General features: G+C 37.5%; 1 protein-coding gene across 3 annotated transcripts in view; it reads right to left on the bottom strand.

Annotated features, from left to right (window-relative positions):
* Window positions 1-19485, bottom strand: part of DSCAM (DS cell adhesion molecule) — a 731493-nt gene that overhangs the window by 281804 nt on the left and 430204 nt on the right. For all 3 annotated transcript variants that reach the window (XR_011997624.1, XR_011997625.1, XM_072740401.1), the window contains exons 5-8: window positions 15550-15828; window positions 11491-11766; window positions 3591-3887; window positions 2557-2832 (exon numbers count right to left, since the gene is read on the bottom strand). Coding sequence is in view for 1 of the 3 variants with exons in the window: in XM_072740401.1 (XP_072596502.1) it covers window positions 2557-2832; window positions 3591-3887; window positions 11491-11766; window positions 15550-15828 (1128 nt within the window). In the remaining 2 variants the exon portion in view is untranslated. The remainder of the gene's footprint in view (window positions 1-2556; window positions 2833-3590; window positions 3888-11490; window positions 11767-15549; window positions 15829-19485) is intronic.

Raw genomic sequence — 19485 nt, 5'->3', positions numbered from 1 at the left:
TTAAAAACACTTGATGAAGCCATAAAAATAATAATTTTAAATAAAACTTAAACTCTGAGTTCACATCATTTTCAGTGTTCTATGCTCTGTGTAACAAAATGGGAAGAACGCCCAAAGCACTTCTGTTTGCTGTCTTGAAGCAAAATACCTATGTACTTGTTTGAGTTACAAGCTTAACTAGCCACTCTTTTCATGGAATTCTCTTGTATCTTGAAAGAATGACTACCTAAAAACGATAGGTATTCAGGCGTGTGCATCTGGCAGACATTGTCCTAGGGGGGAAAAAAGGTACAAGCCTTGCTCTCTATGATCACAACTGATTGTGTTTGTTGCAAATAATGAAATTCAAACTTTCAAGCACAAAAGTAGAATTTTGTAAAACTTGTGTCTGTTGTTATGAGCCTCTCAGCTTCCCAATGCTTAAAGACTTTTCTGATGAGACTATGGTGATACTTCGATTTTACTCAATAAATTCTGTCAATGTTTTAAAGATCCACGTAACTCAGCAAACCAGTAATTTTCAAATGATCGGCTTATCCTGTTACAAAACAATGTATGGATATGACATTCATTCTAAGGGCATTATAGACTGATGAATTTTAAGGTAGCAGAGTAACAAACATTTTTTAATACAACTTCTAATTTTCCAGTGCAGCTAATCTTTAAGATATCACCATGTTTAAAATCTTTGCATAGTACTGAATAGTAGAAAATATTTTCTGATTTATTCACTTGTTTTGTTTGTTTACTGTTTGTCTCTCTTGATTGGATGAAAGCTCCACAGGGAAAGAAGCTTGTCTACCTTCTTCATCCTTTTTCCTCAATGCCTAGAGTAAAACCTAGCATCAAGCAGATGTTTCATAAATGGTACAGAAATAAATACAACCACAAAATGAACTTTTATATAGCTATTATGGTCTGATTTACCTAGAAATTCTAATGATTTGAGAAAATTCTTAAGATATGTAACTGTTTTTAAAAGACTCAAAAATATTTATGTGCAAGTGTATCTAATACATTATACATGTTATATGACATATAATACATATTACATAGATTGTATGTATGCATGCATGTGTGTACGTGCATGCATGTGTGTGTGTCTTTATATGCATCTTGAAAAGGTAAACTAAAGAAGTTTGTGGGGAGAAAAAGGTTGGGGAAGACCGTGGAAAACCTATGCAACTTTGCACACATGACATTAAAAGACAATTATTGGTATGTAGGGACAGCCCAGACAGCTTAGCATGTAGAAAGCTATTGCTACATAATTTTGAAATTGTTTCATAATATTTTAGAGTTATTTTCATGACCTGCTTCATGTAGATTACCTACATAATTGAAAATTTTCATTTTATGTTCAGCTCAAGAAACTGACTTGGGGGACAGAAGAGATACCTTCTTGTAAGGGTCTTCCACTACAAAGCTGTGTGTCCTGGGGTGGGTCTTGTCATATTACTAGTTTTTACTGATAAGGAAATTGTGGTTGAGCTGCATGACCCCTAAAGTTCATCCTGATGGTTAGATTCCATGATGTAAAGAATCACTTAAAAGTCAAGAAATTTTTCTGTGGGTTCCTTTAATCATACAATTCCTATATTGTTTTGACCTATTCAACTATTCATGATGAGAAGATTGTTTGAAGCCCTTATCCATTACAGAAAATCTCTTCTGGCTGGATTCTAAAGGAACTTACTTTAGGAGTTTTGAGGGAAAGAAAGATTCAGATGGTGCCCAAATTAGAATGCATTAGCTTCTATTTTTTCCACTTCATGATGGTGTGGAAGGAAGATGTGTGCACTCTGTAGAAACTGTACTTTGAATTTTAGATCTTGCTTTTCCCCCAGAACTGATGGTATGCAGTAAATACTCTGTCAGGATGCCGGGCAGCAACAGCGAATGAACCACAGCTCCTAGTCAGCCAGTGGTCAGGAGGGTAAACAATCAAAAATGACAACCATTCTTAACCCATACAATCCCCCCTGTTCTTCATTTTCAGTACAGTATTCAATAAATTACATGATCTACTCAACACTTTATTATACAGTTGGATTTCCATTGGATGGTTTTGCCCAACTGTAGACTAATGTTAAGTATTCTGAGCATATTTCAGGTACGCTAGACTAAGCTACGATGTTTGTTAAGGGAGATATATAACATTTTTGACTTACTGTATATAACTTACAGTGAGTTTATTGGGACATTTCCCCATCACAAGTGGAGGAACATCTGTATGTGTTTTAAAATGATGTGTCAGACACCTAGGTAACCAAGCCAGTGATGTCTATTTTTTTCTATGGTGATACTGATAACGCATATCCTCTGGAGAACCAAACCAAATATCCATATGAAGAGAAAATTACACCAACCACAGGTCTTGTGCAGATGCAGGAGTAAAGGGGTCAGAACACCTGACGTGCTCTATCATTCTTGTCTTTGTAGCTGTCCTACTGAAGATATGCAGCTTCTTAGCCCCCCCCCACCCCCCCAATTCGTGGCTCTGGGGAAAGAGCTGAGTAATGGCAAGCTGCGTGAGGATAGGAAGAACAGCCTTACCTTTGACTGTCACGTGGACACTCTGGCTGGTGGAGAGCTGTGGTTGAACCAGCACATTGCACGTGTACTCTCCCTCATCCACTTCCTTTTGCACATCCGAGAGTTTTAGAGTGCCATTGTTCTCAAATGCCACTTGGCGATGGTTGAAAGGAAGCAGATTAGAGTTCTTGTACCATTTGATGGAGTAATACGGATAGCCAATCACACGGCAGTGGATGTACGTGTCCCGTCCTGCTATTGCTGTGATATTTTTCATTGGTCGAATGCTTGCAGGCCCTAGAGAGACACAAAGAAACTCTTGAAAATAATTTAACGGTACATCTCATGTGTGGAAATGGGTACACTTTTCCTTGAGTTAAAAAAAATGTAGATTATTTTCATGTAAAAACATCATTTTCAATTAAACAATTTTTTCTGCATTTGGATTTTTCTACTAAGACGTTCTTTTTTTGTTTTCCTTTTAGCTTCATTACTTTCAAATGAATTGAATGAGTGTTTTAAATACTTTCATTACCAACTACTTCTATTAGAACATTTTGAATTACAAGATAAGAGGCAATTTAATCAACAAAAAGTAACTAGTCTGCACTGAACCATCATGCTGTTTTTGGGAAAACAGTGGTAGCAATTCAGTTTTTAAACTCTCTGTAAAATAGGTTATGAAGATGGAGGTTATGCCATGTTGCACTATGAATGTAAGTTAAAATACCATGTACATGAAGGCTTACCATGAATGTGGAAGAACAGAAGAAGAGGAGGAAGGAGAGAGCATGCAGAGCATAAACCGGGAAAGGACAGGTCAAGTGGACAAATCTCAGAGTGACAAAGAGAACAAGCTGACTAAAGAAACCAAAATGCCATTTTTCACATTAACCCAATCAGGGCCATTCTGGAGTCAGAAGGAAAGGGCAGGGAATGGGAAGCAACAGTTAATCTGTTTTGGCATTCCAAGACTCAGCTCGGTGCATGCAGAAACCTTCTTCTCCACTACATGAGTTATGTGTGTTTTTTTGAGGAGCTGATTTGACAAGCACCTCTTACGTTTATTCGAGCCTGGTACAGGACGACTCCCGCCGAGTTGTTGGCAGTACAGCGGTAGACTCCCCCATCCCGGACCTGAGAGCTGGAGATGTTCAGGTAGCTGACCACGTTTCCCTCTGACGTGATCATCTGGCTGATGCGGTGACTGCCACCCTTGAGGATCGGGTCATCGTCCAGGGTCCACGTGATGGTGGGCAATGGAGTTCCCTTCACGTTGCACATGAGGGAAACTGGTTCTGCTGGACTCACCACTTTTTCACTAAAGGCAGAAATAATTTTGGGAGTTCCATCTGCGGGAAGACAAATTATGGAAGGAAGTGGCACATACAAATAATTAAACAACTTCCAAGTCCATTATTTAACGATTAGGAGGTAGATGTGGTGGTGATTAAACTGTACAAAGAAAGTCTGGTTTTAGTGGTAAAGCTAAATTCCAAGCAGAACAAGATTTTATTTTCAAAATAGGCAAATACAGCATTAGCAAGCTTTAATAAATTACTTATATACTTCCTGGTTGGCATAAGAAGAATAATCATGCAACCCAGATGCTCATGCTATACAACATCAGCTACCAACAAGTCTATAATCCGGGACTGTCATGTCCGCACCAGAAGTTATAGACACAGAGGAAATTCACCCTTCTAAATGGTCACATTGGCTTTCCACTTCTGAGATAATTAGGGCTTGCTCACCAGGGAATAAAGGAAAGATTCAGGGATTGATTATCTCACCTTATTCATTTTCTCCTAAGAAATCATCCTTTAATTATTGAACTCTACATCTGAAACTAATGATGTACTGTATACTGGCTAATCAAATTTAAATAAAAAAAGAAATCATCCTTTATAGTTTTAATGATAAATGGTAAGTCCAGGTAAATGTCCATGAAAGCTCTGAGAATGGGTAAAAGCCAAACAAAGTTTGACCCCTCCAGTGTGTATTAAGTATCTTTGTAAATATCTTAAGTTGGTGGCTGTATAATTTATCATCCAACCTGTGACGCTTTTGAGGATGAAACAGATACTAGGAGTAATTATGCTAGGAGACAGGCGCAACCTCAGACTGTCCCAGGCAAAGTAGGATCTAGGTAAGATCTAGGTCTTAGGGAATTTTCCATAGGAACTTCCAATATTTTCAATAAAGGTAAAATTTTTATACTCCATTGTTTTTCTATCACAAATATGGGCCATTTCCCTCATACTGTATGGTAGTAATCACAAATGCATTGCTGACAAATTGGAAAGCAAAGCAAATGGAGGGAGTACACCTGTAGCTAGCTTGCAGTGCCATCACAGAAAGATAACTGGTAACACTTCCAAGTAGTCCTGAATAATTTCTCATCCCCAACAGCCTACTGGAAAACCTGGAAGCCTACTTCTGTAGCCAACAAGGCCAGCCTTGTAGGGTTCTCCTGATGGGGGTGCTGCGCCGAACCCTCTATCATCCTTCCTCTTGCAAATTCCTGAGTGTCAACTCCATTCCAACTCCTGGGTGACTGGAGTTTCCCCCCCCACACACACACAATCATAAGTGACATATCCCAGTGTTCATGGATTGCAAGCATCTTGTTTTAATATGAAAGATGAAAAAAAAAAAAGGACTTCATAATATTGAAGTGAAGAACCTGTGCCTTTGAGCTTAGGACCCTGCAGACACTGCTTCAGTGTGCTCTGCCTTTATTTCCAAAGATGTTGGACGTCAGAGTGATTGTTATTCTTTGTACATAATTGGCTGTCGATGCTTAGGGATGTTATTTTATTTAATCTTATGATTCACCTTTTATTCAGGAGGTGCTGAGCTGCAAATTTCTTTGCACTGATTTTTACACTACACATTGAAAATTTGTCTTTTTGAAAATCTATTTCAGAAAGTTTTCTTCAGTTATACCTTTTTTTGTAGGTAAAGTTTACATACAGTGAAATGTACAGATCTTAAGTGTACTAACAGAATGAGTTTGTTAGATATGTACACTGCATAACCACTCAAGTGAGCACGATGTAAGGCATGTCATTACCCTGCAACATTCCTAGGGCTCCTTTCAATCAATCCTCTCCCATCAGAGGCAGTCACTTTCCTGATTTCCTTTACCATGACCTAGTTTGCCAGTTATTGAGCTTCAAAAGCATGTAGTCATAGAATGTGTGCTCTCTATATGGCAGATACACCAACCATCGCCTTAACACAGTCAGTGAAATTAAGAAATGTAACATGGGAACAGTACCATCACCTAAGCTGAAGTCCATATTGTAAGTCTGCTCCCTCATTGATCCTGTCCCTCACAGCTATTTCCCCCAGCCCAACCAGTATCACACATCCCATTTACATGTCATGTTTCTTTAGTTTCCTTCAATCTGGATCATTCATTCATCTCTTTTGTATTTCTTGACTTTGACATTTCGAATAATTATTCCATAGCTAGTTGCTCAAACTGTTTTTTTTTCTTCTATTTCCACATAATTAGATGCAAATTATGGATTTTTGGCAGGAGTATCACAGAAGTAATGTTGTCTTTATGTGCTTATTGGCCATTTTTGTATCTCCTTTAATGAAATATCTACTCAAATCTTTTATCCATTGTTACATCAGACTACCTTTTAATTGACTTATAGGAGTTCTGTATGCTGATATAAGCATTTACCAGATCCAGCTATTTTCTAATGGTCAAATATATTTTTCAGGTATATTAAGTATATATAATGTGTGTTAGACATATATATAGAGCATGCATTATAGCTGTGTGTGTTTGAATGTGTAAAATGTTTTCTTTTAGTTTGTAGTTGCCTTTTAGTTTCTTAATCATGTATTTGCCTTTGACTTTTAGTGCTTTCTCTATCCTAAGAAAGCTTTGCCTACCCTCCAAATGATGAATAATTCTTCTATGTGTCCTTTTAGAGACTTCATAATTTTGGATTTTTGTAGCCCAGTCTATAATTTATGCAAATAAAATATTCATAAGGTATAAGGTGTGAGGTAGGAGTTGATATTAATTTTTGTGTGTTCCATTCATTAAGTAGTTTCAGTGTTGTTTGTCAAAAAAGACTTTCTTTTGGCTTTGGAATATTATGGACTCTCTTGCAAATCCATATATCATATATGTGTGGACATATCTCTAGACCATCCAGTACGTTCTATTGAGCTATGTATCGATCTCATTGAATGTAGCTAGTATATGATTTGTCCAACTTTATTCTCTTTTTTTAAAGATTATTTCCACAACTCCCAGTCCTTTACTTTCCCATACATGTTTTAAAATCCAACTTAGACTAGAGGACTTAAACATTTCTACATAAATTTAAAAATCATTCTATAAAAGCTGTTGAGATTTTCATTGAGATTACATTGATCATGTTACAGACAATTGTCATCTTAAGAATATTTAGTTTTTTGGTCCTTGTGTATGGTATATTTTCCAGTATTTTACATTAGAAATTTATAGTTGTACAGTTTTACACGTTGAAATCTTTCACATCTGTTGTTATATTTATTTCTGTGTCTTTTGTTTAATGCTAATGTAAATGGAATTTTAAAATATTATTTTCCAATTTTTGGTTCCTACTATATAAAAGTAAAACAAATTTTATGTTTTTATATCCTACTAGTTTCTAAACCCACTTATGCATCTAGAAATTATTTTATAGATTTCTTGAGATTTTCTATGTAAACAACAAAGTCTCTGTTTAAAGACAGCTGAAATCTTTTCTTTCCAAAATTTATGTATTTTATTTCTTATTCATACCTGCCTATGACTTATAGTATAGTGTTAAACAGAAGTAGTGATTGTGAACATCCTTGCCTTGGTCCAAATAGTAAATGAAAAATATTTAGGGTTCAACCATTAAACATGGTTTTCACTATAGAATATTCATAAATGCCATTTATCGGGTCAAGGAAGTTCCTTATATTTCTAGTTTGCTGAGAATATTTTATTTTGAGTGGATGTTGAATTTTGTCAAATAGTATTTTTCTGGATATCCTGAAGTAATCAGTTGGCTTTTCTCCTATATTCTATTAATATGATGCCTTACACACACATAGATAAATTTTGTTTTTAATGTTTTGCCAAGGGATCCCTGGGTGGCGCAGCGGTTTGGCGCCTGCCTTTGGCCCAGGGCGCGATCCTGGAGACCCGGGATCGAATCCCACATCAGGCTCCCAGTGCATGGAGCCTGCTTCTCCCTCTGCCTATGTCTCTGCCTCTCTCTCTCTCTCTGTATGACTATCATAAATAAATAATAAAAAAAAAATTAAAAAAAAAATGTTTTGCCAATATTACGTGTATGGGACAAACTCCAACTAAGTTTTACATTGATATAGATACAGTTGGATAGAGCAACGTATACATATTTATGTAGATATACATAAACATATAAATATTCATGTGTATATCAATACTGACATATACTTGTGCATGTGAATATTATGCTACTTCACGTGAAATGTAAAATCCCTGGTACAAATAATTTCAAGTAATTTAATTTATATTCTCCTTTGTGTTATTACATCTGTTTATGTCCAAACTCTATAATACAGTGTCAAAATTTTATAATTGTCTATTATTGTCTAAAGATATTAAAAGAAAAAAATTTTTCTAAATGTTTATTAATGTATTTCCTGCCTTTCCACATGGCTTTTATGTCTATAGATCTGAATTTCCATTTTAGGTCATTTCCCTTCACCTTCAATGATTTCATGTGTCATTTCTTCTGGGGTCACTTTCTTTCATCTTTTGTTTACTGGAAATATCTTTACTCTTGTTGATTTTTAAAGAACATTTTTTACTAGATATGGGAGCCTAGGTGGACAGGGATTTTTTTTAATCCTTTTTAACATTTTAAAGATATTGCTACATTGTCTTCTGTCCTCCAAAATATCTGATGAGAAGTCATCCATCACCCAAATTGATATCTCCATTCACTTAATATTTCTCCTCCCTCAGAATTACAAGACTTTTTATTCATCTTTGGTTTTCAGCAACGGGACTCTAATGTGCCTACAAGTGATTTTCTTTGTATTTATTCTCTTGGGGTCTACTGCTTCTTCGCTCTGTAACTTTATTTTTTATAACAAAACTGTAGCTATTATTTCTTCAAATATTTTTTCTTCCCCAGTTCCAGTCTCCTATTTTTCTGGGCCTCTAATTATATGTGGATCTGGCCATCTGATGAATGTCCCAAGTCACTGAGGCTCTAGTCATTTCCTTTGTAGTCTTCTTTCTCTCTGTGCTTCAAATGAGATAATTGATTTTAATTTATCTTTAGGTTCACTGATCCTTTCTTTCTTCTCCAATCTTCTGTTAAAGCCAATACACTGAATTTTTATATTCCTCCAGGTTCCTTTTTAAAGTTTTCATTTTCTCTTCTGATCTTTCCCAGATATCTATTCATTATGATCTTATTTTCCTTTAAGTTATTGAATATATTTTAAATAAAAGCTTGTAAACTTTTTTGTCTGCTCATTCATCTAGGTTCTCTCAAACTCTATTTCTATTGCCTACTTTGTCTTTTGACTTCAGCTAGCAGTATCCTTTTTTTTTTTTTTTTTTTTTGTATGTCTACCTGGGTTTTTCTTTAATTCAATCAATTAGACCTATTTGTTTTATTTTTTTAAAATTTTTATTGGATTCTCCTCCACATTTTCCAGTTCAGGTGTCAAATAAGTTTTTCAAGGATGTTTATTTTTAGAGTTTAGTGCTCTCCACTGTTAGGGATTTAGGATAACTTTCCTTCCTGTAATTTCAATGCATCTCCCTCAACTTCAGGTGATTCAACACTATGGACTTCTGTTCTTCTATACTTCAATCCCATAAGACTATAGCTTTCTGTTTTTCTTCTAGTAGTCTAGTCCCCCCTGCCGCCGCCCCCCGCATCTCACAAAGACTGGAGAATGTCCTCAAGGGAAAAGCGGTGTCATGACATCTATAACCCAACCCCTTCCTCTTCTTTTCTTCCTGCTTTTGAGTGTCTCTCCCAAGTTTTGTTTTTCCTCAAGTTCATAATTTTTATCTGCTTATAGTTTATTCTGATACATGCTATTCTATCATTTCCCAAAATAGGACATGTTCTTATTCTTTTCTATTATTCCATTTTCTGGTTATTGTGGTTTGATCTTGAACCTATAATTACTAGATTTCAGTTTCCTTAGACTTCTATTCCAGTTTCTTTGGCCTCACAGAAAATATTCCCAGAATCTGCACTATATCAATGGCAATTCTTAGCTCATAGTATTGTGAGTTTTTATAATTTACATCAATCTAAAGCCATTTCAATGGGAATAATAGGAGCCTATATCCAAGGCTACTAGTTAGACACCATTTTAAGGCAAATACTAGATATGCATTTATAATTACACTTCTGCTCTCTTTTGCTACATTAGCACTGCCATCTCTCAGAAGAGAAAAAAATAAAGTGAAGCTTCTTGTCCTGAATGGAAACTGACATGCAACAAATAAATCGGTGAGTATGCTCACTATGCTCCTTTGCCCCCCTTTTTTATTCAAGTGACAGGCTTTTTTGGAGATGAAAGCAGACATTATTTTCCCAGTGAGACCTGAATGTCTTTGAAATCTTTCTTGCTGTCACTCTCTGATAACCTGAAATCTTTCGACATCATTATGGATTATCAATATGCTCTTTAGGTTTTCTTAGTCACACAAGATAGTTGCCAAGGTAACTAGGCCTAGACAGGTATTCTCTCCCTCTTCCACAAAGAATCTAAAAATAGTGATGTGTAAGGACTATAGTGCAGCAGCAGCAGCAAACCGACTCTGTACAAATTGATTACTTTCTGCACTTAATTATTATGGGGATCGCAGTGTCAGGCATTTAATATGGGTTCCATGCCTTCAGCTAATTTCATATCTGCTTTAAGAAAGGAAATGCTTGAATCAAAATAAGACCCTCATTGCTAAGCCTCCTTCTTCCTAAACATTAGCTAATGTTAAAAAAAATTAATAGAAATATCCTCTAAGAGCATCAAGACATATTTCAACTTATTTTCATATGTAAATATTTATTTCTGTCTTTAGACTATATGAAAGTCATGTAATTATTTTAATCAATTTATACCAAGTGAATTTTAAATTATATGTTAAGACACAATTTCCAACAAGATGCACAAATATACAGATAAAAGCCAGTTCAATTATCTGGTGATAAACATATGTCTCTCTTGAATGTTACCTTGATAGTTTTTGTTCCCTGGCTGATGAATAAGCTTGAAAATGTAAGCAGGCCACTAAGAAAAGAAAACATACCTATGACCTATTGTGACAACCTGAGGTCATTACTCACAAATCCCACTCACCTAAATTTATGAATATCTGGACCCAACCAGGGACAACTATACAAATCAAATGCCACTTTTTCCTTTCCACTGAGGATCATATTGGAATTTTGCCCTACATTTTGCCTGTCAAATTGTATTTCTCAGCTGGAGTCTATTACCCCCACCAGGAAATTCAACAATATCTGGAGGTATTTTTGGTCATCACAATTTGGAGAGGGAGCGCTGGGCAGAGGCCAGAGATGCTGGTAAACACCCATAGCACATAAATTGGCCCTTCACACAAAGCATCACTGAGAAAATCCAGTCTGCCAAACTTGAAGTTTCAAGTTTCTGAGGTCTGTATCTTGATAAGTCACTAAACACAAGGGTGGGGAACATTTATATTACTTAACTTTATGTGAAATTACTTTTGTTATTTCTACCACTTACAATTTTGCCAGCACTTGTTCTTTCATTAGCCCGATTTTTTCCTGAAAAATTAGGGCAGAGTTATTAGCTAATCAGATAGAAATCATAACACTGGGAGTTATCAGCACTGCTTCATTATCCTTCTGAGTGCTCTGGGTTTGGGTTCTTTTGCAGCTGAACCCTATAACGAGGCCCACTGACCTTCAAGGACCACCTGCACATAGTCTTGAGCGGACAGCTTATCCTTGCGCACAAAGCACTGGTATGCGCCCCCGTCACTTTTGACCATGTGATCCATTATAAGGTTTTCGTGGTTGATCCCTGTGATCCTCACATTTTTTCCAGGGTTGAGGATTTCACCGTTTCGGTACCAGGAGAGTTCCTGGTCCTCACTGCCTGTCACGCTGCAGGACAAGGAAACCTGGCTACCCACGCTGCTTTTAACTTTCCTGGGGCTGATGGTAGCTTTCAGTGGCTCTGGAAATATTGGTAAGAGAAAAAAAAAGAAGAAGGTAAAAAACATCACATAGGTAGACATCATTTCAACAACACGCTAAGCTTTCGACAAGGCACATGCATCATAGTAAGCATACTCTATATAGTTCTCATGTTCAGCATTATGTCATAGTGCACCATTTTGTTCAGGAGCACCACCTTCACTGTCTTTCCTGGCCTTCCTTCTCTGTGTAGTGGCATTGGTCAAGCTGCTTTCTCACAGAGTACGTGTGAGGATTAACCCACTGACAATAAGAAATGCCCTGTTCTGGTTACCAGTAAGAACAGAGGTATTTGAATATTTAAAACCCATCTGCTTGTCCCAAGTTAGCACTGATGGGTTTCTCTGGGACATTCTCACACACTCATACACTTGTTCACACAGCCTGTGTGGTTTAATCAGGGCCCGTAACACACAGCTGTAAGAAAACAAGTTGATGTTTGAATTTGTGGCCACGAAACAGGGTTGTTATTTAACATGAGGCTAACTGATTTGTACATGGCTGGAACTCTCCTATTTGACATTCAACATTTTAATTCAATAAATCCAATTTGATGTAGCAAGTTCATTTATTGAGCATTTACTCAATGCCACAAGTGGGGTTAAACTTACAAGTAAGACAAAGATGAATTAAAATTGTGGCATAATTGGCATGGCCATACAATTACTGAATGTCTTTTGTACATTATTTAAGTCAGTTTTCCCACAGTCCTGCATGTTTTATCATATCCATTTTACAGAAGAGGAAGTGCTTATTCAGAGAGATTAATTAGTTTAACCAAATCCACTCAACAGGCAAATGGCAAAATACATTTTTTTGTTTTGTTTTGCTTACCCCCAAGTATTCCTGACATCTCATGCTACCACACCAAAGAGTCCAAGGAGTTCAGTCTTTTTGTGAATGAGACAAATATGAGAGTAGATGTAGTAGCCAAGTAGTAGTACAGAGTTTATCAGAGACATATAAATGTGGAAAGGGATCCATAAAACTTAGGACTTTCCAATGATCAGGAAAGTCCTTAGGTATCAAGGATGGATAGAACTGAGCCCAGCTGGAATGAAGGAACATTTTGGGAATTAGGGCATAAAGCAAGGCCACATCACAGGAAGAGCGTGTCTGCTCAGTTTGGATGCAACACAGCATCTCTGTAGGAAATTTATGGATTTTCCTTTGTAAATTACAAAGGCAATCTGGAACAAAATTGCAAAAGGTTTCAAGATTTTGGAATTAAATCAGAGGGGACTAAAGGAAGCCTACAAAAATGTTTTGCAAGTGATAATATAGTCAAACACATTTTTAGGAGAATTGATTGTGTTGTATTGGAAAATTTAGAGTAGGGTAATCAGTAGGTAAGGGTACATTGCAAATGTCTAGTTGAGGTACAATTAAGACTCAGTCTAGGATAGAACGGGTTTGGGGAGTGTGGCTGAGAAACACTATGAGTTACAATCTCTAAAACTTGGCAGGATTTGGACTCGGAAAGAAAAGACCTAAGGAATATCTAAGATTTAAAGCCTGACTTTGGGGGGCTCAAGGTGGGAAGACATCTTGAATAAGAAAAGCCATTGACAAGGTAGAAATGGTGGAGAGTTTGGTTTGCAATACTGCTGTTTTGAAGTGCCAGAAAAACATCTGATCTAAAATTGGGAGATAGACTCATCTAACTCTCAAGATGGAAGCTGAGGCTAAGCATGCAGATCTAGGGCTTGTTCTCAGAGGAGAAGAATCTGGAGCCATACAAATAAAAAAAGCACCAGGAGGGAAGAGATGGATAAGAATTGGGTTTTGGATTTGGAACCCAAGAGAATGCTTTCTATCTAGAGAGGAAAGACAAAAATGAAGTCAGAGGGAGGTGGGAAACATTCAAGAGGCATTTGAGGACTTGTCCAGACATGGCAGAAGAACACAGTAATGAAAATAAGCACAGTCAGAATTAAATTTTTTCCACAAATAACTTTTAAAATGTAGATAGTGACAAATGCCTTTACAGAGAAAGCAATAAATTAAGCCCTGAGAGCTTAGCATGAGATGCTTAGGGGTGGGGATGTTTCTGGGGAGGGCACTGCACCGAGTTTTGAAAGATGGGAAGTGTTAGACCTTCAAGTATTTGAAAACCATCTTCCATGTGGAGGGGGCAGCATGGCCTGTGATCAGGATAGGGATGGACTTGTACAGGGAAGAGGAAGAAATTAGATTTCATGAGAATAGCTTTTTCTTTGAAGCAAAACTATGGGCAATAGGACCAGGCAGGCTTATTTGGGATGATTTTGATACCATCCTAAAATATAAACTCATTCAGCAGGAAATGTGAAGCCATGAAAGGTGTTTTAACATAGAGATTTTTTGAGCTTGTGGGGATATTTTTTACTTGCTGTCCAGTGCTGCATCATTGCATCTAGAAGGTCCTTTGGCTACAGATATAGAGCTGTGCAGACCTTATCTTCCATTTCTCCCTAAGCCCAGCCTAACATGTTTGCATGATATTTGCAGGACCCACCCTGGGCTAGCTGGTTCTAGGCAGTACCGGGGATATCTACTGTAATGCATTTTGTTGAGATGGTATTATGCTAGAACAGCCCACACTCAAGATGACATGGAAATGACAGTTCCACAAACAGGTGTGAGATTGGAAACACACACACACACACACACACACACACACACACACGATAAGAAGAGAATGCCTCCCCTTTGTTTTTTTTTAAGATTTTATTTATTATTTGTTTATTCATTCATTCATTTGAGACACACAGAGAGAGGCAGAGACATAGGCAGAGGGAGAAGCAGCCTCCCTGTGGGGAGCCCGATGCAGGACTCGATCCCAGGACCCCAGGATCATGACCTGAGCCAAAAGTAGGCGCTCAGCCACTGAGCCACCCAGGTGCCCAGAGAATGCCTCCCCTTTCAATGTTCACTCTTGTGATTTAGCTTGTTCAGTCACGTACTTCATCAAATTTTAAAAATGCATATTTTATCTCATGTAATATGTAATAATATTATATATGATGAAAAGAACATTTCATTCACTTCTAATAGCCACCTATTTTGACCAAAATTCTGTCAGTCAATCATGGCCATGTGCTCTTGTGTAACTCACTTTAATTTGGTTTCTACATGAGTAAAATTGAGGGTGTCTGACTAAAGTGTTTCCCACTGCAGTCACACCTCTCCCTCCTCTGCAGTTGGCTTCAGCATCCTCCTCTACACCTTCCTCAAGACAGTCACTACAAATAAATTGGAGATGAAATATACCCACCATATTTGAACTAAATGATATGTAATAATGAGTCCAAGCCCAATATTTTGATAATTTAGAGCCCTATATTTATCCTGGTAAGAGCCCCATTCAAGAACATAAAGTAGTATCTGAAAGCCAGCAAAGGACACCCACTGTGATCTGGCTACCATCACTTGTGCTGACATCACAAGCCTGGCCCTCTTCCTCTGTCAGCATTCAGACAAGGTGGCCATTATTAATTCAACAGCTAGATGATGTGATCTCAGATATGTATCTTGTAGCCTAATGGAAATCTTGGAGGTTCAGACAGACCTGAATTCAAAACCTGAGTCCCAAACACCTCAGCTGTGTAATCTTGAGCACCTGGGCATTCATTTCCTCATCTGCAAAATGGGGTAATACTGGTCTCAGCAGGACTGTTGTGAGGATTAATAAAAGGCTATAATGAGAGCCCGGAAGTCATCTTGTAACAAGAGGTCCACCAATGGTGGTCAACATCACCATTCCAAGCTACCGCCAACTTACGTTTCACGTACAGGCGGCCTATCACCTTAGCAGTGCCGTATCTGTTGGAAACTTCACACACATAGCTGCCTGAGTCTGAAGGACGAGTGTTCTCGATGAGCAGCCCTGTCACGGTCTTCTGGAATCTTCCAGAAAGTTCCAGGGGCATATTGTCCTTCAGCCAGCGATAATCTGGCTCAGGATGTCCAAGCGCTTTGCAAGGCAACTCCACACGTTGCCCTGCCATGGCTTTGCGATGATCAAACCCATCCAGTATGGATGGGGCTGAGTTCGCTGGGTCTGAGGAAGAAAAAAAAAAAAACTCTTAGACATGGTGAATGAGTTGAAGTGGTAATTTAGAATCATAGGACCTCATATACAGGTTAAATTCTATATACATCATGCTAACTATTAACAATAGATCTTTAAGATTTCATTAATGAACAGAAAGAAAAACCCTACTGGTAGAGATTTCCTCTGCTCAGAATTTTCCAAAGGCTGAAGCAGAAAGGGTTCTGCTTTTCATTTCCCACTAAATAACTAATAGCTCCAGAATCAGCATGCTTCTGCAGGAGTTTCCAGCCTAGGACAAGAACTGGATTGTCTTGTGACCAGAGAATGTCAGACTTCCCCTTTAAAAAGAACAACAGTAGTGGAGATAGTTGTTTGAGATTAGTAAAATTTATTTCATACACTCGAAGAGTCTTATAGTCACTGAATTTGAAAGTATTTTATTTATTTATTTCACAATATTGTTTGAGCCTCACATCCAAGGACAGCATACAGTCAGGAATTGGAGACACAGTGAGATAGGAAATGATGAGGCCCTAATGGAACTTACATCCAATTGCACGAGTCGGGTTGGTGGGCAATGTGCAAGTACAGAAGTATATAAAGACGGTGTGGCTTGAAGTAGGTGCAATGAAGAACAGAAAAGCCTGACACAATAGAGTGTGTGCAAGTGGTTGTGTTGGATGATGAGGGGGACTTAAGGGCAATCTTCATGGATGTCCTTCACAATCGCTGAGGACAGATGAAGAAACGAAGACAATCAAAGTGTGGCAAAAATAAAATGGTTATTACTTACCACACAGCCTTGCTTTTAAAATGCAACGGCGTATAATTCACCTGTTCTCTCAGATGATGTTTAGCTGGTATTATTTTCTCAAGCCCAATGAGGAAAAGAACCAAATGCTCTCAAGATCTGGGTCAGTGGAAACCATTCGGCTCAATGATCAAGCTTGCTTTGAGGAATCAATGTTCTCAGGGAATATTATGAAGAATGTAAAAATAGAGGTCCCCTTTTGGATGTCCAACATAAAAGTCAGTGACCTTCCCTTGCCCTCTCTCACACTCTTTCTATTCAGAACTTGCACTAACCACATACATGAGCGGTCACACTGGTCTCCACACAGATATACAGAACAGATATGGGCTCCTGGCTCCTGAACTCTATTTTTGCCTTAGTTAGAAAAGCACCATAGCTGTTGCGATCTGCCTGCAGTAAACTCAAAGCAAAGGACTGGATATCTTCTATCCTATTAAAGAACTCTCTGGAATGGCTTTTTAAAGTGAAGTGATTCCTCAGTCAGACACTGGGGGCAGTGAGTAGACCCGAGTGAAAGTGGCAAACCCCTTGAGCAGAAGAAGCTGCTTATGCCAGGGCTTTCCTTTGCGACCATTGGAGATAAAATCCATGACAAACTCCCTGCTCTTCTCGCCTCCCTGGCGCTTTATGAGAACAATGTGAATCTTCTCATGGGATATAATGAATGAACTTAATAATCTCTTAAAGAATATGTAACCGACCGAGTTTCTTTGACTCCTCTGGAGGTCTATCATCCACTGTAATGAAAGAATTCCATAGCCCATAATTATGCTCACTCACATGTCTGGGTAGGGGGCTCCAGAGGGATTACAGACATAATAGGCTCACAAAAGCAGGTGCATAGCCCTTGCTAGCAGAGTCCTCATTGCTTCAATCTCCTCCTGAAGGAAGTTAGATGGACCTTGGAAAGTGTTGAAGAGCAAGTATCTTCCTTATGGACTACGTAGTTACAAGATATGTTGCTTTGCTTAGAGTAGGAATTAAGGTTGGTGCTGGAGAAGGTGACACAATGAAGGTATCACTCCTTTGTTGGGTGTGGTTAAATTTTTTTTTTTTTTTTTTTGTAAAACAAGTCCACAACCCAGGAAACAAAAGGGGCCCACTTCTAACAGCAGTCACAGAAAGCAATACCTGATGATTGCACTTAAATTTTTGTTCTGCAACTAATTGTTATTAGAAATTTCTCAAATATCCTTAAGATAGTTCTGTGTAAGTCTGACTTTTTTAAAAAGTAGGGATGGGGCAACTGGATATCCATATCAAAAAGAAGAATTTAGAAACCTGACCTCACACCACCTACAAAAAATCAAAAATGGATCATAGATCTAAATGTATGAGTTAAACCCATAAGACTTTTAGATGAAAAGGTAGGAAAACGATCTTTATGACCTTGGGTCTGGAAGAGTTCTAAGACAGGACACCAAAAACCTAAGTGGCAAAAAATCAATGTTATGCTTCATGACAATTAAAATAGTTTACACTTTCCAAGATATCATTAAGGAAAAAAAATAAGGAGCAGCCTACTGGGAGGACATATTTGCAAATAATATTTCTGGTAAAGGACTTCTCTTCAAAAATATAAAGAACATGGACATATCTATGATAAGAAAGAAAATTTAAAAATGGACAAAAGATCTGAATAGATATATCACCAAAGAAGATATAAATGACTAATAAGCATATAGGAAGATGCTCAGTGTCATTAGCCACTAGGGAAACGCCAATTAAAACTACAATGAGATACTACTTCACACCTGCTAGGATGGTTATAATAAAAAACATGAATATGAACAAGTACTCATGAGGAAGTGAAGAAATTAGAACTCCCATTCACTCGTGATAAAAAGTAAAATGGTACAACCACTTTGGAAAACAGTTTGGCAGTTTCTCAAAATGCTCAACTTCAATTTTCCATAGGGTCCACTCCTAGGGATCTATCCTAGACAAATGAAGCCGTGTTTATTCAAAGACTTGTATACAGATGTTCCTGGCAGGAGTTTCCATAACAGCTAATAAGCAGAAAACACCCAAATGTCCCCCAGTTAGTAAAGGGATAAGTGAGATGTGTATGTACATGCAATGGAATGTTATTCAGCAATAAAAAAAGAGTGAACTCAACTGATACACCTTACAACATGGATGAACCACAAAAGATTATGCTAAATAAAAGAAGCCTGATACAAAGCCATATGTTATGAGTATGGTTTATAGGAAATATTCAGAAAGCGCACATCTGTAGAAATAGGCAGTGGATTAGTGGTTGGGGCTGGAGCTGGGAATTAGAATTGACTTCAGATAGGTCACAGGGAGTTTTCTGGGTGGTGGAAATGTTCTAAAATTGGATGACACTCATGTTGCACCACTTTCTATATTTACTAAAATCACTGGCTTGGATACTTAATATCAGTGAGGTTTATGGATGGTAAATTAAATCTCAACAAAACCACTTTACAAAGGAGTGTGGCACATTTCTTCGATAGCTTAAGCACACAATTTAAGCAATGCTTGAGACAGGCTCTCTGGGTGATATTTGGTCATGTATAAGATTAGTACAACCAAAGAGCACTGTATTTAATGTTTATCCTCTCATCTTTCATCTGTTTAAAAATATTTTTTTTACCAGAAGAACTTGCAAACTCTCACAAGAGTAGAAAAAATAATATAACGCATCCCATATATTCATCACCTAGATGCAAGAGGCATCAAGATTTTTTATCCTCTGTTTATTTCTTTGTAGTCTTTGCTTTTGGTGCTATCATATTGAGTCAAATCATAGAACCAGTCATCTTATCACTCTATCATAAGTATGTTTTTCTAATAAGAATAAAACTTTTCTTATAAAACCTCAA

The sequence above is a fragment of the Vulpes vulpes genome, chromosome 15 (genome assembly GCF_048418805.1).
Source record: "Vulpes vulpes isolate BD-2025 chromosome 15, VulVul3, whole genome shotgun sequence".
Taxonomy (NCBI): domain Eukaryota; kingdom Metazoa; phylum Chordata; class Mammalia; order Carnivora; family Canidae; genus Vulpes; species Vulpes vulpes.
Note: the sequence above shows the minus strand (reverse complement) of the source record. Positions and strands in the feature narration are given on the sequence as shown.